This window comes from Syngnathus acus, chromosome 10 (genome assembly GCF_901709675.1).
Source record: "Syngnathus acus chromosome 10, fSynAcu1.2, whole genome shotgun sequence".
Classification (NCBI taxonomy): Eukaryota; Metazoa; Chordata; class Actinopteri; order Syngnathiformes; family Syngnathidae; genus Syngnathus; species Syngnathus acus.
This window is the reverse complement of record NC_051095.1, coordinates 27,095,406-27,119,455: the sequence shown is the minus strand read 5'-3', so window position 1 is coordinate 27,119,455 and position 24,050 is coordinate 27,095,406. Positions and strand designations below refer to the sequence as shown.

The following is a 24,050-nucleotide window of genomic DNA, read 5'->3' as shown; positions in this document are numbered from 1 at the left end:
CTTTCATATTATTGCACGTCTATGTTTGATGCCCTTGTTTTCATAACATTAGCATCAGTCTTTCTGCTGATTTGAGCGCTGTGCGCGCCATGTTTTGACTTCTTGTGGATGTATTTTGAGTAGTAGTTGTATCAGACGAATTGCATCGAAGAAACTGGTTTATTCTTAGGGAACACTATAGTATGTTAAATGCATTTGTTAGCTTGTCGCTAACACTCCGGATGGTTTAAGCGGTGTTGCAGTACAAGAGTTCCGTACCATGCTATCACGCAAGTTAGCTACCAGTGCGCGTTCGGAAATAACCCTGTGAGGGCACAAGTTCACTCCGACCGTTCAGAAACTACATTGCTCAAATTTGCCATTTGGTTATTCCTCCAAAACAGAGTGGCGGCGCCCGTATTAGGTGCTTCAATTGTAGTGGGGATTCAGTGTGACTGTTAGAAAAATGTATATATATATGTTATCATGCGTTCTCTAATCAATGCTTTACCGCAGTATTACTGCAATATATGCTTGCTGTTTGGCCTTGCTGTTTTTATGATGTACCACAGAAGAGAAAAGTTACGGCTGGGTCAGGAGAGAGGTTACAGCTGGGTCAGACAGGACCAGCTGACAACTCAGCAAAAAGAAGACATCTACCGAGACAGTTCCTTTCTAACAAAGACCACTTTGTTAAACAACATGCCTCATTGCTGTCTTGCACCTCAGATGAACCTACAAGTGACCATCATTGTCAGGGTTTTCCAAACTATCTTAATCGTAGGATTATGTCGGAATGTATGTATCCAGTAATAAATAACCTAGCTTGTCCCATTCTACACAATGTCGTAAAGCATCCCTTGCTATGTTTTGACTAGAGGTCAAAGGTTTTCTTCTCTATCCAGGCCACTCAAATTCCTCTTCCCACATGTTCTTATCAGTATGTAAACACCTAGTGATTTCTTCCTTACGAGGCAAAGCCCACATGCGTTCCCCCTCCTCTTTTAGGGGCTTTTGTCTCACGATATGTGGGTAGGGCAAATCCCAATAAAAAGAGCGGGAGTGCATACAGATATTTAGTGTAGTGAGATTGTTGTGAAGCTATCTGTACTGCACTCCTCGCGAGAAAAGACTTAATATTCTGTCTCACTTGTGGTTTGTTTGCTGTTGCTCTTCTCTTGAAATTTGTTCGGTCAGCGAAAAAACCTAACAGTGACAGTGCTGGCTGTGCTCAGAAATTAAAGGGACCAGAGTGCACTCTCGAACATATCTGCTCTTGTAGTAGTGCACAGGCGGCCGAGTCATTTTTCCCAGTGTGTCCCTAGGCACATTTGGCCAAGTAAAATATAAATGGTCTAGTATGGCAGTAACGAGCCACTAAAATGATAAAGCAGTCTAAAATGGGATGTCAATGGTAATGCCTCCCCTGCAAAAGAGCATTAGTTCACTCCACTTATATTGTATGGACATTAAATTCAGGTTTAATTTTGCAAGATTGGGGCAACGTCGAATGCAAGTAAGCATTGACAATATAATGCTGGAGGAGCAACTTTGCCCATTACAGTGTACTGGACCCAATTGTTGCAGGCATGGACATGAATGAATCCAAGCATGCGGGGATTTGTTGAAAAAGTGGTATCTTTACTGAAACACACAGTACATAAGCAACAGCTACAGCCAGATATGAGACAATGAGTTCCATTCACTGACTTCCGAAGTCGGGAGATTTCATGATTTGGATTGACACAGATTATTCGATAAACTTGTTATTTATGTTATAGTTATTTGATATATAGTTTATTTAGAGTAGCAACGTGTATGTTGTTAGACTTTGGTAGTTTCCGATTTTCTAGGGAGGCCGTGAAGGTAGCGGGGGGGTGGGGCGGAAAGAGCGATCCAGGGGGCTTGCGTGTATTGGCTCACATGTTGAGCTCTTGATTTGTGAAATGAAGAGCCAGTTACCAAACCCATGTCTTGCCTGGTACTTTGGTAACGCTACAATATAGTTATATACGTAGATCTGTGGAATAATTGGAGCCGCCAACTGACAAGGAGGCTGACGGCAGCGCCTCACCTCGGTCCAGAATCGACAGCTGTTTTTTGTTTTTGTTTGACACATAGGATGAATATTCTGGTGGATTTAATGATTTGGAGTGACACGGATGGTTCGATAAATTTGTTGTTTATATTACATTTATTTGATATATCTAGTCTGACGTCAGCGGCGCACGTAGTCTTTCCGGCGTCAACAGCTGTGTTTTTTTTTTTTTCCAAGTGACACGGACGACGAAGATTCTGATGGATTTATTGATTTGGCGTGCCACGGATGGTTCGCTAAAATTGTTGTTTATATTATTGTTATTTCATACATAGTTTATATATTAATGTATGGACCTGTAGAAAAATTTGAACTGCAACGCGCCGCTGACATCGAACTTGTTTACATAAAGGAGGACCAACTCGATCGATGGCTTTAATGATTTGGAGTGACACAGATGGTTTGATAAAGGTGTTATTTATGTTATAGTTATTTGAATAACTGTTATTGTTACATCAGGCCCGTTCTCAGCTTCTCGTTTGTGTTTATGTCACGTTAGCATACCGTATCGTTTAGCCTGTTGTTGCTCGTTCATGTCTGTTCTTGGTGTTGGATTTTATCGAATAAATTTCCCCCAAAATGGGACTAATACTCCGGAGCGACGTGTTTTTTTTCACTTTATTGTGCATTTTATGGCTGATGTGACGTATATTCCGGAGCGACTTTTAGTCCGAAAAATACGGTAATCATTATCTTTAACAGCTAGACAGGATTCAACGATCTAGGTTGACCATTAATTAGGATGAAAGGTGACATGTTCGCTACAAATTGATGGTGGTATATTCTATCAACATAATTGGTTGATATTGGTAGCTTGTTTACCATTCTAGTTTATCAATACAGTGATCCCTCGCGACATCGTGGTTCGTTTATCGCAGTTTCACTACATCGCAGACTTTTTTTCCCAAATTAAAAAAAATGTAAAAGTCAAAATAAAACTTCTAAATTGAGGAACTATGGCACAAAACTTGCCCACACGCCAGCAGAAGGCAAGGAGTGCCCACACAATTGCAGTGCGTACAATTGTAAATTTTTACCAAAAAAATCGTTATAATAATAAGAGTTCTAAAAACATATTTACAGTGTTGTACCTTGTTATAGAAATTTTTTTATAATAATAAAAGAGTTCTAAAATTGCTACATCGCGGTTCGTTTATCGTGGTTTTACTACATCGCGGATTTTTTAATTTTGAAAATTTGTGAATAATTTCACATATACCGTAATTGTCGGACTATAAGTCGCGTTTTTTTTCATAGTTTGGGTGGGGGGGCGACTTATAATAAGGAGCGACTTATACGTGTTTTTTTTCAAAAATTTTCAAAAAAAAAAAAGTGAAACCGCGATAAACGAACCGCAATGTAGCAAGGGATTAATGTAATTTGAATTTCAAGTGATGTCTAAAGCGCGACGTCGCGTCAACAGCAGCTCCGTCGAGTCAATCTTTGTCCTTTATGTAAACAACCGCCGCGCCACCCTGGAGGTGCTGGAGGCGCCGGCCAACACGCTCAGCATGCGCACGTACAACATCAACGCCATGAGCTTCTCGCCCGAAGAGCTGGTGCGGGAGCTGCGCAAGCACGTGCCAGAGCTGGAGGTCTCGTACAACGTGGACCCCGTCCGGCAGGACATCGCCGACTCCTGGCCGATGGACTTTGATGACTCCAACGCCAAACGCGACTGGGCCTGGAACCACGACTACAACCTGCCCGAGCTGGTGCAGACCATTCTCAACTTCCTCAGCGGCAATATTAAAATAATAAAAGGCTTGCAATATTTCAGTTGATTTGTAATGAATCCAGAATGTATGACATTTTTGTTTTTTTAATTGCATTACAGAAAATAAAAAACTTTATCACAATATTCAAAATTTCTGAGACAGTCCTGTAAGTAGATCACGTTTTTTTTATCTTGATAATATGTTGTACTTGTGTCTACCGGATGTGAGTGAACACTGGCGCGACTTGCTGCCGCTGCTCTCCGGTCATTTTTTATGCTATTTTATGTCTGTACGGCGACCTTGAGTGCCTTGAAAGGCGCCTTATAAATAAAAAATGTATTATTATTATTACATTTTGATTTCAATTTGCTTTACTATTTCCTATGGGGACTGTTGCTTCAGACTGCGAACATTTCGGATACCAACTGACTTGTCGGAACGGATTGCGTTCGTTAACCAAGGTTCCGCTGTATTCCACAATCTGGTCAGGGGCAAAATGTCACTGAAGTCATATGATTTGTTTTGTGCTCTTACCCTGCAGACTGACGTACTCCCCAATCTTGTCAGCAGCCTCCTCTGATAAGCCTTTCTCATTCACCATCTCTCTCTTGACATCTTCCCATGGCATCTTGTGGACATAGATGAGTGGAAGATAAGCAGCAGCACATTAAAGAGTAGAGAACAGAAAAAAAGTCATTTAAGTTGATTGTCACAGGACTGAAAAGTATTCCAGTAGATAGTGACAAAAAAAGTATAAAAGTTGGAATTTCATGTTTGAAAGAATCTACTGATGATAAAATGTAATTTCACCACCATCTATGCCAAGGCTTTGGGCAAAAAACGTGTCTAAAATAAAGCAGCAAAGACAGACAGACAGAAACAAGCAAAGAAAAAGAAAGAAAATACCGTTTTTTCCCATGTATAATGCGCAAAATCTAACTAATTTATTGTCCTAAAATCTGGGGTGCGCATTATACATGGGTACAATTTTTTTTAATTCTTTTTTTTTTTTTGTGAAGAAAATCATGGTACAACAATTTTTGAAGAAAATCTTGTCACGGATGGTTCTTTACAACGTCACTTTCCTCTCTTTTCATTTTAACCTCCTAACTGATCGCGGTGGTGACTTCATGCCAATATCGATAAGGACTTTGCAAAAGGGACTGAATTTCGCAAGCACAAGTTTGGAGACTTTGAAAAGTCAGGCAGAAAAACAGGTACAGTTTTTCAAAAGAATTACGAAGCACTCAGAGACTGTCACACTTGCATTGTTTCAACTGGCTTGGAACATTGCACGGGCTAAAAAGCCATACAATGAAGTGGAGTTCGTTAAAATATGCCTCAGTGACGTTATTGAAATCTTGTCTCCTGAAAACGACGAACTCAAACGAATGGTCTGTCCCGCCACACATAGTAAGTGAAAAAACTTATTATGTTTTTGTTTGTGGAATTTGTTGAACTGAGAGTTTGTCTGTGTGAGACAATGCACACAATGTTTATTGTTGAAAATGTGGTCTTTGGTCTGTGGTTTTAGTACTGTAGGAGTCAATTTGTCATTATCATGTTGGTGCGTGACATAATAATGTCACACAATAAATTTGGCTGAGCAGAGGGGTGTGTGTGTGCGTGTGCGTGTGCATGCGTGTTTGTGTGCGTGTGTGTGTGTGGGGGGGTGTTCATGTGTGCTCATGTGTATGATGTGGCTCTTTGCGATGACACAGTAAAAAATGTGGCTCTTAGTCTCTGACTGGTTGGCCACCCCTGTCCTAGAGAATGAGAGGATGCCGGAGGAATGGAGAAGTGTGTTGATACTGATCTATAAGAACAAGGGGGATGTGCAGAGTTGTGGCAACTACAGATGAATAAAGTTAATGAGCCACACATTGAAGTTATGGGAAAGAGTGGTGGAAGCTCGACTAAGAGCAGAAGTGAGTATCTGCGAGCAGCAGTATGGTTTCATGCCCAGAAAGAGTACTACAGATGCAGTATTTGCTTCGAGTATTCTGATGGAGAATTACAGGGAGGGTCAGAAGGAACTGCATTGTGTCTTTGCAGATCTGGAGAAAGCATATGACAGGGTGCCCAGAGAGGAACTGTGGTATTGTATGAGGACGTCTGGAGTGGCAGAGAAGTATGTGAGAGTGGTATGAGGATATGTATGAAAGTTGCAGGACAGGAGTGAGATGTGCTGTAGGAATGACAGAGGAGTTTAAGGTAGAGGTGGGACTGCATCAAGGATCAGCTCTGAGCCCCTTGTTTGCTATGGTGATGGAGAGGCTGACAGATGAGGTCAGACAGGTCTCTCCACAGACCATGATGTTCGCAGATGACATTGTGATCTGTAGTGAGAGTACGGAGCAGGTGGAAGGAAATCTACAGAGGTGGAGGTATACCCTGGAAAGGAGGGGAATGAAGATTACCCTAAGGAAGACAGAATACATGTGTGTAAATGAGAGGGATCCAAGTGGAATGGTGAGGCTAGAGCAGTCCTTCTCAAATAGTGGGGGGGCGCGGCGCGTTACCAAGGGGGGCGCGTGTGACACAAGGGAACATGCTTTTCTTTTGGCTGTACTACAAACCGGATTCGGTTGAAGTTGGGAAATTGTGTAAAATGTAAATAAAAACAAAAACCGATTTGAAAACCCTTCTCAACCCATATTCAATTGAATACACTACAAAGACAACATATTTAATGTTCAAACTGATAAACTTAATTGTTTTTTGCCAAATAATAATTAACTTAGAATTTCATGGCTGCAACATGTCCAGTAGAAGTTGGGAAAGGTGGCATAAAATACTGAGAAAGCTGAGAAAAGCTCATCAAACACCTATTTGGAACATCCCACATGTGATTAGGCTAATTGGGAACAGGTGGGTACCATGATGGGGTATAAAAGGAGCCTCCCCAAACATGCTCAGTCATTTACAAGCAAGGATGGGGCGAGGTTCGCCACTTTGTCCACAACTGCGTGAGAAAGTAATTGAACAGTTTAAGAACAACATTTCTCAAAGCAAAGGATTTCAACATCTATGGTCCATAATATTATCAAAAGGTTCAGAGAATCTGGTGAAATCACTGCACGTAAGCGCCACGGCCGGAAACCAAGACAGAATGACCGTGACATTCGATCCCTCAGACGGCACTGCCTTAAAAAACGACATGAGTGTGTAAAGGATATCACCAAATGGGCTCAGGAAAACTTCAGAAAACCAGTCAGTAAATACAGTTCGTCATTACATCAGTAAGTTAAGTTAAAGTTAAAGTCCCAATGATTGTCACACACACATCTGGGTGTGGTGAAATTTGTCCTCTGCATTTAACCCATCCCCATGTGATTCTGATCCATCCCCTGGGGGAGAGGGGAGCAGTGAGCAGCAGCGGTGCCGCGCTCAGGAATCATTTGGTGATCTAACCCCCCAATTCCAACCCTTAATGCTGAGTGCCAAGCAGGGAGGCAATGGGTCCCATTTTTATAGTCTTTGGTATGACCCGGCCAGGGTTTGAACCCACAACCTTCCAGTCTCTAGGTTAAAATGTTTTATATATTGTGCTCCTGAGTTAATGTTGCTGATTACTTTGAATTGAATATTATTTATTGCTGTTATTTAATTTAATATTATGTATGTTTTGTTCGGGTTGATAGATTAGTTTCATCCTATGCTTATGTTGGAATGTAATCTGTAATAATTAATCAAACGTGTCCTGTCGTAACAAAGTAGTAGCACAAAGTTCTAAGATCCTTTGAACTGATTGACCAGCTGCAGAGGAAGCAATCTAAGTTGTTCTGTTTCCCCCAACGTCGTAAAAGACCCCCTGCTATGCTTTGACCAGCGTCCAGAGGTTCACCCCTATCCTGACCACTCTCACCCCCACCCTGCTTCTCTCAATAAATATGCGAGTTGGAGGAAAGACTCGAACAGTGGATCATCGAGCAAAGAACGAGTGGGAGAAGCGTTTCGATGGCCACCATTCGACTAAAAGCAGCAACGCTAGCAGAAGAAATGAAAATTGAACATTTTCAAGGAGGTCCGTCTTGGTGCTTTCGTTTCATGAAACGGTGCCATTTTTCCAACCGGACCAGGACTACGTTGGCACAACAACTTCCAACGGATTATAATGAAAAACTGGCCATGTTCCACTCCTACTGCAGCAAACGCATCGCCGACAAACACATCCAGCCCAGCCACATCACCAACATGGACGAGGTGCCGCTCACCTTCGACATCTCGGTGTATCACACTGTGGAGAAGAAAGGGACCAACACGATAGCGATACGCACAACGAGATACGAAAAGTCTTCTTTTACTGTTGTGCTTGGCTGCCATGCTAATGGACAGAAACTGCCGCCTATGGTGATTTTTAAGAGAAAGATTTTGCCTACAGAGAACTTTACAGCAGGAGTCATCATTTAGGCAAATGAAAAGGGCTGGATGGATGAGGAAATGATGACTGAGTGGCTGATGGAGGTGTATGCAAGTAGACCAGGTGTTTTTTTTCCACGCATCACCATCGCTGTTGATCTGTGACTCTATGCGTGCCCATCTCACAGCCGATGTGAAAAAACAAGTGAAGCAAATGAACTCCGAGCTTGCTGTCATTCCGGGAGGCACGACAAAGGAACTTCAACCGCCGGACATCGGTGTGAACCGGCCGTTCAAAGTAAAGCTGCGAGCGGCATGGGAACGATAGATGACCGATGGAGAGCACAGTTTCACTAAGAGTGGAAGGCAGCGCCGAGCGAGTTACGCCACAATTTGCGAATGGATTGTGGATGCTTGAGCTAAAATGTCTGCTGGCACTGTTGTTCGAACTTTCGTAAAACATATACATCATATCCAAGGAGCCGCACGGGACGGAAAGTGACTCTGACAGTGAAGAAAGTGAACCTGGCATGTCTGTTGGAGATTTAGTGCTGCTGTTCAATTCGGAAACAGAGGATGAGGACTTTGATGGGTTTAATTGATAACCATTACCGGTAATAAAAATGCGAATACCAAACTCAGTTTTGCTCCCGCTTCATTTTCAAATACGCACACTTGTATGCTTGTACGTATTGTTGTTGCCATGAGAACGTTAAAGGGGGAAGTGCGGGCGTGGATTTGCAGCGCGCCCTGTGTGTGTGTTGTTTTAAGGCACACGTAGTTGAGAGAGCCATGAGAACGTTAAAGGGGCAAGTGTGGGTGTGGATTGTATATATAAAACCCGCGCCCTATAATGTGGTGGGCCCTATGTGTGTGTTAAACACAGTCATGGCACACATAACTGAGACTGCGCATTTTATTACGGTGCATCTTTTAATCGTGAAAATACGGTAAGTACTTAGGGTCAACAATCCAGAGCAATGGACAGTGTGGAAAAGAGGTGAAGAAGCGCATCCAAGCAGAGCTGAACGAGTGGGGAAAAGTGTCAGGGGTGATGTGTGATAAAAGAGTATCAGCAAAAATGAAGGAAAAGGTGTACAAGACAGTGATGAGACCAGCGATGCTGTATAGTTTAGAGACAGTGGCACTGGGGAAAAGACAGAAGGCGGAGATGGAGGTGGAGGAGATGAAGATGCTGAGGTTCTCTTTGGGAGTGACACGGTTGGATAAGATCAGAAACGAGTGCATCAGAGGGGCAGGGCATGTTAGGTGCTTCGGAGATAAAGCCGGAGAGGTCAGAATGGGATGGTTCGGAAATGTTCAGAGGAGGGAAAGTGAATATATTGGTAGAAGGATGCTGAGGATGGAACCACCAGGCAGGAGGTCAAGAGGAAGACCAAAGAGGAGATTTATGGATGGAGTGAAAGAGGACATGAAGTTAGTTGGGGTGAGAGAAGAGGATTCACAGGATAGGGTGAGATGGAAACAGATGGTTTGCTGTGGCAACCCCTGAGGGGAAAAGCCGAAAGGAAAAGAACAAGTGATGTTGGTCATAGTGAAATAATGTGTAATAATAATTTCCATGCAGGAGCAGTTTGGTCTGTATGTTGCAGTTTCATGGAAAAGAGGGAAAAACGTAAATGGTTGACTCTTCAATAGGCTACAGCAACTGAAATTGCTAGAAACCTTTACCGTATTTTTCGCACTATAAGGCGCACTGGATTATAAGGCACACCCTCATTGAATTTTTTATTTTAGAAATTATTTCATATATACGCCGCACTGGATTGAAAGGCGCATAAAATAGAAGCTATACTGCATCAAACTGAGGTTGACTAGGGTTGCGGTATGCAATCACTAGATGTTACTGTGCTAAAGGGAATGTCAACCCAGTCAATGAGGTAAAGTCCAACTCAATTTCTGTATGAAAGTGATACGCTTTGGCTTCTTGGTCCAGCAACCCCGCATATCATTAATTAATTATTCACCTCTGGCACTGTGCCAACAGCTTTTAATTCCGGTATTATTCGACCACTGCTTGAGCAAAACTTTGACTCAGAGTACGAGTACTGTATTTTCCGCACCATAAGGCGCACTTAAAAGCCTTTAATCTTGTCAAAAAACAACGGTGCGCCTTTTAATAAGGTGCGCCTTTTGTGTGGACCTAATCCCCCCAAAAAAACGATCAGAGGACTGTACAGAACACGTAGAGTACGTACGTCTACCGCCATTTATAAATAAATATTATCGTTTGTGCAAAGCAAAGAGCATTTGGACCCTCTAAAATGGCATCGACAAAGAGACATGCTTCCGAGGCACAATTAGAGCTTTCAGGAAAGCCAGGATCATTGCAGAAGAGCAACGTAACGACGACAAGACAATGATGAGAAGGAACTTGGCATGTTTAATGGCGAACTTGCCCAACTGTTTAATTTGGAAACAGAAGATGAGGACTTTGATGGATTTGTGTATTAATATCGATTAACAATGTGAGTACATGATTAAATACTAGAATAAAGTACTATTGAACTCACTGTCTTGCTCCCGTGACGTTTTTTTACCGTAAGTCATAGCATGCATGCGCCCTATAATGGGGTGCACACTATGTGTGGATTAAGTACAGAATAGTGTGTACAAGTGTGTTTGCGCCTTTTAATCAGAAGCGCCTTATGGTAGGGAAAATACAATAAGTCTGCCACACCTCAGTAATGTGCATCAATGTGACTACCCACAAACAGCGGTACAGCCTTAATCTGTCTTGCCAGGTTAAGTATCCACAACACTGTCACACAAAGGCTGACTAGCCCAGGAGGGCAAAACACAAGTTTAAAAATTACATAAAAAGTCAGCGCTCTGATCTCTGTGCATATGCACATTTTCGGTTTCTGCTGTCAGACAATGGAGCAATTATAATATACTCAGTAAAATGTGGCCCAGTAATGCCCTTCTGAGACTACACGACTGTTTTGCTGTTCACAACAGTCACAGATAAATGCAATTGTGTGTCTTGACCGGGGGATATGTCACACTACAAGTCAGTTCAACCAGATCCCGTACAATCTTCACGTACTTCCTTACAAGATTTAGTCCATCTGCGCTGGACTAATGGGGAGACGGGAGACAAGAACCTGTGAGTCATATCAACTGAGGCATTATGTTTACATAACATGGTAATAGTCCTGTCAGCAACTGACTGTAGTTTCTAATGTTCACCAATAGAGGGTAATAATAGACTGTGAAAAAACATTTACCGTATTTTTCGGACTAAAAGTCGCTTCGGAATATATAGGTCGCATTAGCCATAAAATGCACAATAACGTGAAAAAAAACATAAGTCGCTCCGGAGTATAAGTCTCATTTTGGGGGAAATTTATTTGACAAAATCCAACACCAAGAACAGACATTAATGAGCATCAACAGTCTAAATGATAGGTATGCTAACGTGACATAAACACAAACGAAGAGCTGAGAACGGGCCTGACGTAACATTCAGAGTTATTCAAATAACTATTACATAAATAACACGTTTATAAAACCATCTGTGTCACTCCAATTCATTAAATCCATCGATCGTCCTTTATGTAAACAATGCCGGCCGTGTGCGCGCCGCTGACGGCGGTTGCACTTCAAAATATTCCACAGGCCCATATAACGATATATAAATTATATATCAAATAACTATTATATAAGCAATTATATTATCAAACCATCTGTGTCACTCCAAATCATTAAATCCATCGATTGTCCTTTATGTCAACAGGTGCGCACCGCTGACGGCGCTTGCACTTCAAATTATTCCACAGGCCCATGTAACGATATATACAGTGCCTTGCGAAAGTATTCGGCCCCCTTGAACCTTTCAACATTTCGCCACATTTCAGGCTTCAAACATAAAGATGTAAAATTGTAATTTTTTGTCAAGAATCAACAACAAGTGGGACACAATCGTGAAGTGGAACGAAATTTATTGGATAATTTAAACTTTTTTAACAAATGAAAAACTAAAAAGTGGGGCGTGCAATATTATTCGGCCCCCTTGCGCAAATACTTTGTAGCGCCACCTTTTGCTGCAATGACAGCTGCAAGTCGCTTGGGGTATGTCTCTCAGTTTTGCACATCGAGAGACTGGAATTCTTGCCCATTCTTCCTTGCAAAACAGCTCGAGCTCAGTGAGGTTGGATGGAGAGCGTTTGTGAACAGCAGTCTTCAGCTCTTTCCACAGATTCTCGATTGGATTCAGGTCTGGACTTTGACTTGGCCATTCTAACACCTGGATACGTCTATTTGTGAACCATTCCATTGTAGATTTGGCTTTATGTTTTGGATCATTGTCCTGTTGGAAGATAAATCTCTGTCCCAGTCTCAGGTCTTTTGCAGACTCCAACAGGTTTCCTTCCAGAATGGTCCTGTATTTGGCTCCATCCATCTTCCCATCAATTTTAGCCATCTTCCCTGTCCCTGCTGAAGAAAAGCAGGCCCAAACCATGATGCTGCCACCACCATGTTTGACAGTGGGGATGGTGTGTTCAGGGTGATGAGCTGTGTTGCTTTTACGCCAAACATATCGTTTTGCATTGTGGCCAAAAAGTTCGATTTTGGTTTCATCTGACCAGAGCACCTTCTTCCACATGTTTGGTGTGTCTCCCAGGTGGCTTGTGGCAAACTTTAAACGAGACTTTTTATGGATATCGTTAAGAAATGGCTTTCTTCTTGCCAGTCTTCCATAAAGGCCAGATTTGTGCAGTGCACGACTGATTGTTGTCCTATGGACAGACACTCCCACCTCAGCTGTAGTTATCTGCAGCTCATCCAGAGTGATCATGGGCCTCTTGGCTGCATCTCTGATCAGTCTTCTCCTTGTTTGAGATGAAAGTTTGGAGGGACGGCCGGGTCTTGGTAGATTTGCAGTGGTCTGATACTCCTTCCATTTCAATATAATTGCTTGCACAGCGCTCCTTGAGATGTTTAAAGCTTGGGAAATCTTTTTGTATCCAAATCCGGCTTTAAACTTCTCCACAACAGTATCTCGGACCTGCCTGGTGTGTTCCTTTGTCTTCATGGTCCTCTCTGCGCTTTAAACAGAACCCTGAGACTATCAAAGAGCAGGTACATTTATACGGAGACTTGATTACACACAGGTGCATTCTATTTATCATCAGTCATTTAGGACAACATTGGATCATTCAAAGATCCTCACTGAACTTCTGGAGTGAGTTTGCTGCACTGAAAGTAAAGGGGCCGAATAATATTGCACGCCCCACTTTTCAGTTTTTTATTTGTTAAAAAAGTTTAAATTATCCAATAAATTTCGTTCCACTTCACGATTGTGTCCCACTTGTTGTTGATTCTTGACAAAAAATCAAAATTTTATATCTTCATGTTTGAAGCCTGAAATGTGGCGAAAGGTTGAAAGGTTCAAGGGGGCCGAATACTTTCGCAAGGCACTGTAAATTATATATCAAATAACTATTATATAAGCAATAATATCAAACCATCTGTGTCACTCCAAATCATTAAATCCATCGATCGTCCTTTATGTCAACAATGCCGGGTGCGCACCGCTGACGTCAGCCTCGTCGTTATTCCACAGATCTAGTATATAACTATATTGTAATGTTAACAAAGTACCAGGAAAGACGTGGGTTTTGTAAAATGGCTCTTTATTTAACAAAACAAATCGGGCTACATTCGTGTAGTCTGACACGAGCGTAATACCTGTTACCCCTCTCCATTGTGAAGCTGTCATTATGGTCACTGTGGCTCCATTGAAACCAGAGATGTATTCCAGTTTAGAGTGCATAGCCAAAAGTGGCAGTATACCCACTCAAGCTCTCTGTCGCTCAACAGAGAGGACAGAGAGAGGAAAAAAAAACTCCATGTGCAGCGCTAAAGCAAATTTCTTTTCCTTTTTTTTTTTTTGCCTATATGCTCTATTAAGGTGGTCCCAAACCACCGGGCCGCGGACCGGTACCGGTCCCGGTCTGTGGGTCACTTGGTACCGGGCCGCCAAGCCGCACAGAAAGAAAACACAATATCTCAATTTCTTTTCCTTTTTTTTTTTTATTTTTTTTTATTTTTTTTAAATCGACAACCAATTAATTTAGGTCAAGCCGCTCGTCCGGGTCGCGTGACGTTTCCCCAGTCGAGCCCGCAAAGCTGACAAAAATGAGTACGAATTTATTTAGAAAAATATAAAAATGTTGGCGATTCTCTCCCAATTACATCCGTCAGTGCATCTGTGTCTCTTGACACAGGTTAATTCAGGTCAAGACGCTCGTCCTGGTCACGTGACACGTCACCCCAGTCGAGCCCGCGAAGCAAGCAAAAATGATCAAGCAACAGAGATGTTTGGAAAGCTTCTTCGGAAAGGAAAAAAGCCCAATGAGGAGACTGAAGAAGAAGAGGCAATGACTTCTAAGAAAAGGAAAGCTGCATTTAAAAGAACATTTCTGGAGTCCTACTGAAAATATGGATTTATCGCCACAGGTGACTGATGCGCCAAGCCCACTCTTCATAATATGTGACGACAGGCTAGCTAACGAGGCAATGAAACCTTCAAAACTGCTTGGGCACATGGTCGCCACAAAAGCGCTGAAAACCCTGCTTCCTTTTCCAACAACCTATCTTTGTGAAGCTGGATTTTCTGCGGTTAAAGCAACCAAAACAAAGCTGCGGAGGAGATTGGACATCAACAGCACACTTCGGGTGCTCCCACTAATTCAACGTAATGGTAAGTTTTATTTTTATGTGGTTTATATTTCTTTTTATGCCAGTCGTATCATTTTATTTCATCGTATTTATATATTCTAAATGTATTATTTATTTATATGAATGTATTATTTATTTATATAAAGGCCGGTCCGCGAAAAAAATCTGACACATAACCGGTCTGTGGCGCAAAATAGGTTGGGGACCGCTGGGGACCGCTCCGGAATATAGGTCGCATTAGCCATAAAATGCACAATAACGTGAAAAAACCATATAAGTCGCTCCGGAGTATAAGTCGCATTTTGGGGGACATTTATTCGACAAAATCCAACACCAAGAACGGACATGAACGAGCAACGACAGGCTAAACCAGGGGTCACCAACCTTTCTTAAACCGAGAGCTACTTCCTGGGTACTGATTAAGGCAAAGGGCTACCAGTTTGACACAGACTTCCGAAATAGCCAATTTGCTCAGTTTGGCTTTCACTGTGTTATAATTGTCATTTCCAGTTCACATGTAAGTGTGATTTTAACAAGAATAGCAAAAACCTTGGTTTTTTACCACAATCCGTTCCAGAAGGCGGTTCGAGGAGTGGATCGGTCGAATTCCGAATCTATTTTTCCCATTACAAATAATGGAAAAATGTTTAATCCGTTTCAAGACAAAAGAAACCCGCCTTTTTTAAGCATTTTTTCATTTGCGCATATTTGTCCGATCGTGCAACTGTAGCGCAGCGCCGAACGCGCAACCATGACGTGTCGCCCACCGCGCAACTGAACCGCGCTGGTCGCATTATTGTGACAGAGCCATCGCTGAAATTTAGAAAATATTTTTAAAGTCCTGATGTACTTTCCAAAATTTAAGTCGACCTAAGTGCGCAGGGAGCTTAATTTTGTCAGATCGCGCAACTGCAGCACACCGCCGAACGCGCAACAGTAGCGCGTCGCCGACCGCCCAACTGCACCGCGCTGGTCGCATGATTGTGACAGAGCCGTCGCTAAAATTTAGAAAATATTTTTAAAGTCCTGATGTACTTTCCAAAATTTAAGTGGACCACAGTGCGCAGGGAGCTTAATTTGGTCCAATCGCGCATACATAATCATTTACGTTTAGCGGCATTCAATGCAACTACCGCTGTAGGGTAAAAACTGTTGCCGAATCTGCTAGTCCTTGACCCAATTGACCTATAGCGTCTGCCCGATGGCAACAGTTCGAAAAGGGAGTGGCCAGGGTGGGAAGTGTCCTTCAGAATGTTCTGTGTTTTTTTGAGACAGCGGGTTCTGTGTAGGTCTTCCAGTGTGGGGAGAGGGCAGCCAATGATCTTCTGTGCTGTGTTGATGACCCTTTGGAGCTTTTTCCTCTGAGCAGCAGTGCAGCTGGAGTACCAAACACATATACAGTAGGTTAAAGTGCTTTCAATGGAGCAGCGATAGAAGGACACCAGCAGTCTTTGTGTAATGCTGTGCCTCCTCAGCACCCTTAGGAAGTAACCCTTACATGTTTATAAAACCATCTGTGTCACTCCAATTCATTAAATCCATCGATCGTCCTTTATGTCAACAATGGGTGCGCGCCGCTGACGGCGCTTGCACTTCAAAATATTCCACAGGCCCATTTCACGATATATAAATTATATATCAAATAACTATTATATAAGCAATAACCATCTGTGTCACTCCAAATCATCAAATCCATCGATCAAATTCCTCGTCTTTTGTCAACAATGCCGCGTGTGCGCCCTGACGTCAGCCTCGTCGTTATTCCACAGATCTAGTATATAACTATATTGTAGCGTTAACAAAGTACAAGGAAAGACGTGGGTTTGGTAAACGGCTCTTTATTTAACAAAACAATAGTTCAACGAGCCAACAACTACTGAACTGTAACGATAACTAACGAACTGTACTGCTAGTCGCGGTATACATCCCGCCTTCCAACATCGAAGGCGACAGGATCGCGGCTCTTAGTGAACTGTACCAGTCGGTCAGTGAACAACAGACGGCGCACCCTGACGGTTTCATCATATTCGCTGGGGATTTTAATCACGCTAACCTGAAGTCTGTTTTTCCGAGGCTTCACCAACATGTTAATTTTCCAACACGTGGTGACAGCTTCCTGGACCTGGTCTACTCTTCACATAAAGGAGCTTTCAAAGCCGCCCCCCTCCCCCATCTTGGACTTTCTGACCATATCACTGTTATGCTTTTGCCCGCATACAGACAAATGGTGAAAGCATCCAGGCCGGTTCGCAATCGGGTTAGAGTGTGGCCTGAGGGTGCCTCTGATGTGCTTCGAGACTGCTTTGGCTCGACTGACTGGGAAATGTTTAAGCAGGCGGCCACTTGCAATGATCGGACGGATATAGAGGAGTATACTGACTCTGTTTCCTCTTACGTCGTGAAGTGCATTGATGATGTGACCCACTCGAAATACATCGTCACTCGGGCTAACTGGAAGCCGTGGCTGACTGGGCCTGTCCTCAGGCTGCTGAGGGCCAGGGACAAAGCCTTCAGAGCGGGGGATGAGGCTGGCTTGAGGACAGCGAGGGCCGACCTGTCCCGGGGCATCAAGGAGGCGAAAAGGGCGTTCTCTTGAAGAATTACCGCCCACTTCAAGGACAGCAAGGACGCACGGAGCCTTTGGCAGGGCATTCAGACCATCACGGACTACAAGCCCACGCCGCAGAGCTGTGAGGGCGACATCCGTCTGCTCAACGATCTCAATCGCTTCTTTGCTCGCTTCGACGCTCAGAGCAGCACTTGCCCGCTGAAGGCCCCTCCTCCTCCACAAGAGCAGCCCCTGTGCCTCTCTGCTGATAGCGTGAGGGGGGCGCTTGCCGCTATCAACACTCGTAAGGCGGCGGGCCCTGACAACATCCCGGGTCGAGCGCTGAAGGACTGCGCTGGGGAGCTGACGGGTGTCTTCACGGACATCTTCAACATTTCCCTGCAGCAAGCCGTCGTCCCTTCGTGTTTCAAGGCTGCCACCATCGTACCTGTGCCGAAGAAACCTGCCCCGTCCTGCTTCAATGACTACCGCCCCGTGGCACTGACGCCCATCATCATGAAGTGCTTTGAGCGGCTTGTCATGGAGCACATCAGATCCATTCTACCCCCCACCATAGACCCCTCCCAGTTTGCGTACCGAGCCAAACGGTCCTCTGAGGATGCCATCTGCTCGGCCCTCCACTCGGCCCTCACCCACCAGAGTAGGGACTCGTATGTGAGATTGCTGTTTGTGGACTTCAGTTCTGCCTTCAACACCATTGTGCCACAACGACTCATCTGCAAACTCGACAAGCTGGGCCTCAGTACCTACCTCTGCAACTGGCTACTAGACTTCCTCAGTCAGAGACCTCAGGTGGTACGTGTTGGCGACAAGATCTCCGCCAGCATCACGCTGAGCACGGGGGCCCCCCAAGGCTGCGTTCTCAGTCCGCTGCTCTTCACCCTGCTGACGCATGACTGCGCTGCAACCTACAGCGCCAACCGCATGGTGAAATTTGCTGACGACACGACTCTGGTGGGTCTCATCACCAAGGGCGACGAGACTCAATACAGGTTGGAGGTTGACCTGACCACGTGGTGCAAGGACAACAACCTCCTGCTGAACGTCAACAAGACCAAGGAGATTGTTGTTGACTTCCGGAAGGGTCACACCCGACACCTGCCGCTGACCATCGACGGTGCTGTGGTGGAGAGAGTGAGAAGCACCAGGTTCCTGGGGGTGCACATCAGTGAGGATCTCTCCTGGTCCACCAACACCGCATCACTGGCGAAGAAGGCCCAGCGCCGCCTGTACTTCCTGCGGAAACTCAGGCGAGCGTGTGCTCCTCCGGCCGTCATGACTACATTTTACCGTGGCACCATTGAGAGCGTCCTCTCCAGCTGTATTGCTGTTTGGGGTGGTAGCTGCACTGACTACAGCATGAAGGCCCTCCAGCGCATAGTGAACACGGCTGGTAAGATTATTGGTGCTTCACTCCCCTCCTTGAAGGACATTTACACCTCCCATCTCACCCGCAAGGCGACCACGATTGTGAGTGATGTGAGTCACCCCGCTCACTCTTTGTTCGATCTTCTGCCCTCTGGGAAGAGGTACAGGAGCCTGCGCTCCCGCACCACCAGACTCACCAACAGCTTCGTACTCCAGGCTGTTACGATCTTGAACTCTCTCCCCCCTTCTGCGTAGCGTCCTGTACTTTTGCGCTATATTCTGGCTGTCTGCTGTATGCACACTTGCTCCGTTTTGCTCCTCTTATTTATTTATTTATTGTGTTATTTGTTTATTTATTATTTATTCATCACTCTTATTATTCATTGTTTGTGCCTTCTTGTTTTTATTTTGTGTTGTTTGCTTGTATGTATGTCGTGTACTATGTCTTGTCACCGTGGGATAGTGGAAACGTAATTTCGATTTCTTTGTGTGTCTTGGCATGTGAAGAGGTTGACAATAAAGCAGACTTTGACTTTGACTTTGACAAAAATATATACAAGTTCCTACACGAAATGAAATGCATCAAATATGTAACTATAACAAATAGTTCACCGCCACACGGCCCCAAGCACCGGCGTCGACTTCCAGGCGTGTGGCGGCGTGGACTTCCACCCCCGGAGGTGGCACTTCCAGCCACGGAGGTGGAAAGAGCTCCATAGAATAGGACCGAGCGTGCGTAAAAGCCATGTCCGAGCCCCATCCACCGTCCCCGGACAGCCACCCGGCCGAGCACCGGCTCTCGACTTCCATCCACGGAGGTGAAAGAGAGCTCCGTAGAGTAGGACCGGGCGTGCGTAAAATCCATGTCCGAGCCCCATCCACCGTCCCCGGACAGCCACCCGGCCGAGCGCCGGCACCCGACTTCCATCCACGGATGTGAAAGAGAGCTCCGTAGAGTAGGACCGGGCGTGCGTAAAAGCCAGAATAGTTTTTCAAACCTTCTGTGTCACTCCAAATCATTAAATCCTTCAAACTCTTCGTCCTCCGTGTCACTTACAAACAAAGCCGCTAATGATGCCGGTAGTACGTGGGGCCCTTCGTCATCTTCGTCATCCCGTGATAGAATCTTTGTCCTTTTTGTAAACAACCGCCGCGCCGCGCCACGCCGCGCCGCGCCGCGCTGCTGACGTCACTTGAAATTCAAATTACAGTCTACATCGCGGTTTCTTTTTTTTTTTTTTTAGGGAAAGTTTTGAAAAAATTCACATAAGTCGCTCCTCAGTATAAGTCGCCCCCCCCACCCAAACTATGAAAAAACCGCGACTTATAGTCTGAAAATTACGGTAATAAATTTAGCTGAGCAGAAGTGTGTGTGTGTGTGTGTGTGTGTGTGTGTGTGTGTGTGTGTGTGTGTGTGTGTGTGTGTGTGTGTGTGTGTGTGTGTGTGTGTGTGTGTGTGTGTGTGTGTGTGTGTAAGACAGGCGTGTCCAAAGTCCGGCCCGTCGGCCAAATCCGGCCCCCGGTCAGATTGCATACGGCCCGCAGCTTCGGTCTTATAATGCAGTGGTCCCCAACCACCGGGCCGCGGACCGGTACCGGTCCGTGGGTCACTTGGTACCGGGCCGCGGAGCCGCACAGGAAAAAAAAAAAAAAAACATGTTTTTTTTTTCTTTCATTGACGATCAATTCATTCAGGTTAAGACGCTCGTCCCGGTCACGTGACATGTTTCCCCAGTCGAGCCCGCAAAGATAGCAAAAATGAGTAAGAATTTATTTTGAAAAATATAAAAAATTTGGCGAATCTCTCCCAATTACATCTGTCGGTGCATCTGAAAAATAAGGACTCTTGACACAGGGCGCTCGTCTCGGTCACGTGACATGTCACCACAGTCAAGCCCGCGAGGCAAGCAAAAATGAGCAAGAAACAGAGAAGTTTGGAAAGCTTCTTCGGAAAGGGAAAAACGTCCAATGAGGACACTGAAGAAGAAGCGGCTACGACTTCTAAGAAAAGGAAAGCTGCATTTAAAAGAAAATTTCTGGAGTCCTACTTAAAATATGGATTTATCGCCACAGGTGACTCTGACGCGCCAAGTGCACTCCGCATATGTGGCGAAAGGCTAGCTAACGAGGCAATGAAGCCTTCAAACCTGCTTCGGCACATGGAGACCAAGCATCCTGCATTTAAAGACAAACCTTAACCACTTCGGGTGTCATTGTCTCCGATTACGCCTAGATGGGAACGGCTCATTTCTGAGAAAAGAGCTCGGTGCTCCCACTAATTCAACGTTTTATTTTTATGTGGTTTATATTTGTTTTTATGCCAGTCGTATCATTTTATTTCATCCTATTTATATATATAAATATTTAAATAATAAATATATAAATATATTTATTTATATAAAGGCCGGTCCGCGAAAATATTTCTGACACGTAACCGGTCCGTGGTGCAAAAAAGGTTGGGGACCACTGTTATAATGTATTATTTATGGCCCGCCTGCACTGTCAAACTGAATGAGAAAAAAAAAATCATGAAACTTGAAACTGTATTTCCTCCTATTACCAAAAGGTGGAAGCACCACCCCTCGCCGCTCATTTCTGCCATGGCGACTGCAAAGAAAACAAGGAAAGTTGACATTGAGGGCCGTCGCTTTCAAGAGAAATGGGAATTACAATACTTCTTCACTGAAAATCAAGGCAATTGTTTTTGTCTAATTTTTAAAGAGAGGGTTGCCTTGTTTAAGGATTTCAACCTAAAGAGACACTATCAGACTAAACATGCTAAAGCATACGACAAGCTAACAGGGAGTGACCGCGCTGATAAAGTGAAGCAGCTCCAAGCTGAACTGGCATCACAACAGCGATTCTTCACGTGGGGCTGCGAGTCAAAATTAAATCAAAAGTAAATATTACTTAATATTAAATATTACAAAGTGGCCATGTTAATACTGTTGAAGTTATGAACCTGTAGACGAGACACAAACTATTACTTTCTGAAAGATATTGTAAATGACAAGAGCAAAATTCACTTGTTAGTTTTAATAATAACAGACAACTTTGCATTACTTATAACTCCTGTTTAAAATGTTCAGGAGGCAAAAATAAGTTTAAACTCATGTAAATTTAAGATATTTCATACAGCTTGTTCAATGTTATCTGACTCTTCGGATATGAATTAAAGGCAGAATTTGTTTTTAGAGTTGTTCACATCTGGCTAAGTGGCTTACATTTGTTTATTTTGTCATTTAAAAGAATAAAGACAATTGGGACAATGAAATTTGTTTTATAACAGTGTGTATTTGCATGAAATTTTTGTAGTTAAAAATTGTCCGGAAAAACTATTGGCCGCCGGGCCCCTTCACTTTATCAAATTTGGCCCTCCTTGCAAAAGGTTTGGACACCCCTGGTGTAAGAGGAAGGGATGGGGTGATGTTCATGTGTGCTCATGTTTATGATGTTGTAACACAGACAAATATGTGGCTCTTAGTCTCTGACTGGTTGGCCACCCCTGCCCTAAAGAATGTTTCGAAAAGTCAGTTTAACTTTAAAATGTACTGCACCATTTTAGAATTTGATCATGAATAGCAAATACAGGTACAACAGAGACAGAAGCAGGAGCATCTTCACTACTCACGAGTTGCAACACGATAACTGACAGACTGACGGACTGGTACAATTTACTGATGTCCTAAAATAGTGGCAGATTATTCAGCCACTGTCATCGCTCCACATGTTGCAAGGGATTTGTTTGTTTGAACAAGTCATTTGTGAATGAGGCAAAAACAATTGAGTTCCATCAAACTCCCTGCCCAAAAAAAAAAAAAAAAAAATGCAATATGCTTGGTGCACTTTAGCTGAGTCTTATTTGAGCAAAGCTGTGCTCTCCTCCCTTTTCTCATGCTAAATGAATGTTTAGACCAGGTATGGGCAAACTACGGCCCGCGGGCCACATCCGGCCCACGGGACCGTTTAATCCGGCCCGCCAACCCTGAATAAATTGTATTATTAAACATTTTTTTGGGTCATTTTGCCTGCAATGACTGCGTTTCCCCAGTAGATGGGGAACCGCTCGCCTGCGCATTTACTACCGGAAGCCGTGTCAGAAAGCTCGGTGCACACTCACAAGTGCGTGTACGTACTCAGTAGTACGGACATGGCGCACTCGCGCTCTATTTGTATCAGTGCTGAATTTAGAGCGTGGGCTGTGACGACAGCATTCTTGTAATTCGCACGCTGAGCTTTCAGATACAGTTTTACGCTAAAGCCACCCACAAACCTTCCCCTGGAATCCTTCCATTAAAATGAGTCGCCCAAGGAAAAGCAAGGTGGACACTGAGTGCCGAGTGTTTAAAAAAGAGTGGCCAATTTGGCTCGACGTACGCGACGTGACGTTCAGCCACATGAACATCAACATCAACCCGTCACAGATCTAGGTAAACGGACCAACACCTCGGATCTCTCCTAAGAATTGCCACAACAAATTTTACTCCAGACTATGACGCACTAGCAAAAAAAGGGAGACCAACAACACTGTTCCCACTGAAAATGAAGGGGAGGCTCTCAAGTTTGTTGTAAAAAAATGCATTTTGAATATGATTTGTACAAATAGCAGGGATTGAAACTAGCGACCATTCTCATTTTCAAACAATGCAGGATGCTCAAGGACATTGATGCACCACCTGTTTGCGACTAATCTTAACCTGTAAATTTCTTAAGGCTTACTTTAAGGAAGTGTTTCCCGTTTCCTCACCTCTGTTACCAGGTGTTTCTGAGTTAAAACTCAGATACCCCTCACTGTGTTGCCGTTTTGATTACTTTATTTGGATGTATGCTTTCACCGATTCTTCAAGATGATATATTTGGTCAGAATGTTTGCCGTTTGATGTGATCTCATAAGATAAACATCTTTCATTAATCTGACCTGCAGGCACTGAAGTGATGGCGACTGTTATTCATAATAACAGTGTCGTATTTTATGAGAATCACTGATAGCAGTTTTTTAGTGAATTTTTTTTTTTTTTTTTTAATGCTGTTAATAAATGCATTTGTTTTCAAAAAACGTTTTTTGAATATCCATGCTTTACTACCTACTAAAGGCCAAAACCTTTTATGCAATGACCTTTACAGGTCGTTTATATTACTTCACACAAACACTACATCCATCTGCTCCTGGTTCGGCCCTCCGGTCCAAATTTAGAACCCAGTTCGGCCCGCAAGTCAAAAAGTTTGCCCACCCCTGGTTTAGACTGTT

The 24,050-nt window shown here is 43.8% G+C and overlaps 2 protein-coding genes and 2 long non-coding RNA genes across 6 annotated transcripts in view; 3 read left to right on the top strand and 1 right to left on the bottom strand.

Moving 5' to 3' along the window:
- The window catches only part of tctn1 (tectonic family member 1), a 1,200,810-nt gene that overhangs the window by 329,608 nt on the left and 847,152 nt on the right, over positions 1 to 24,050 (top strand). The window lies entirely within an intron of this gene.
- The window catches only part of hars (histidyl-tRNA synthetase), a 74,093-nt gene that overhangs the window by 28,235 nt on the left and 21,808 nt on the right, over positions 1 to 24,050 (bottom strand). For all 3 annotated transcript variants that reach the window (XM_037262859.1, XM_037262858.1, XM_037262857.1), the window contains one exon: positions 4,330 to 4,423. In XM_037262859.1, the coding sequence (XP_037118754.1) occupies positions 4,330 to 4,423 (94 nt within the window). The remainder of the gene's footprint in view (positions 1 to 4,329; positions 4,424 to 24,050) is intronic.
- Positions 9,205 to 9,610, top strand: LOC119129593. The gene is made up of 2 exons (XR_005099288.1): positions 9,205 to 9,252; positions 9,487 to 9,610. It is a non-coding gene; the product is annotated as an uncharacterized LOC119129593 (long non-coding RNA).
- Positions 14,963 to 24,050, top strand: part of LOC119129586 — a 539,655-nt gene continuing 530,567 nt past the window's right edge. The window contains exon 1 of the long non-coding RNA XR_005099281.1: positions 14,963 to 15,062. This is a non-coding gene — a long non-coding RNA (uncharacterized LOC119129586). The remainder of the gene's footprint in view (positions 15,063 to 24,050) is intronic.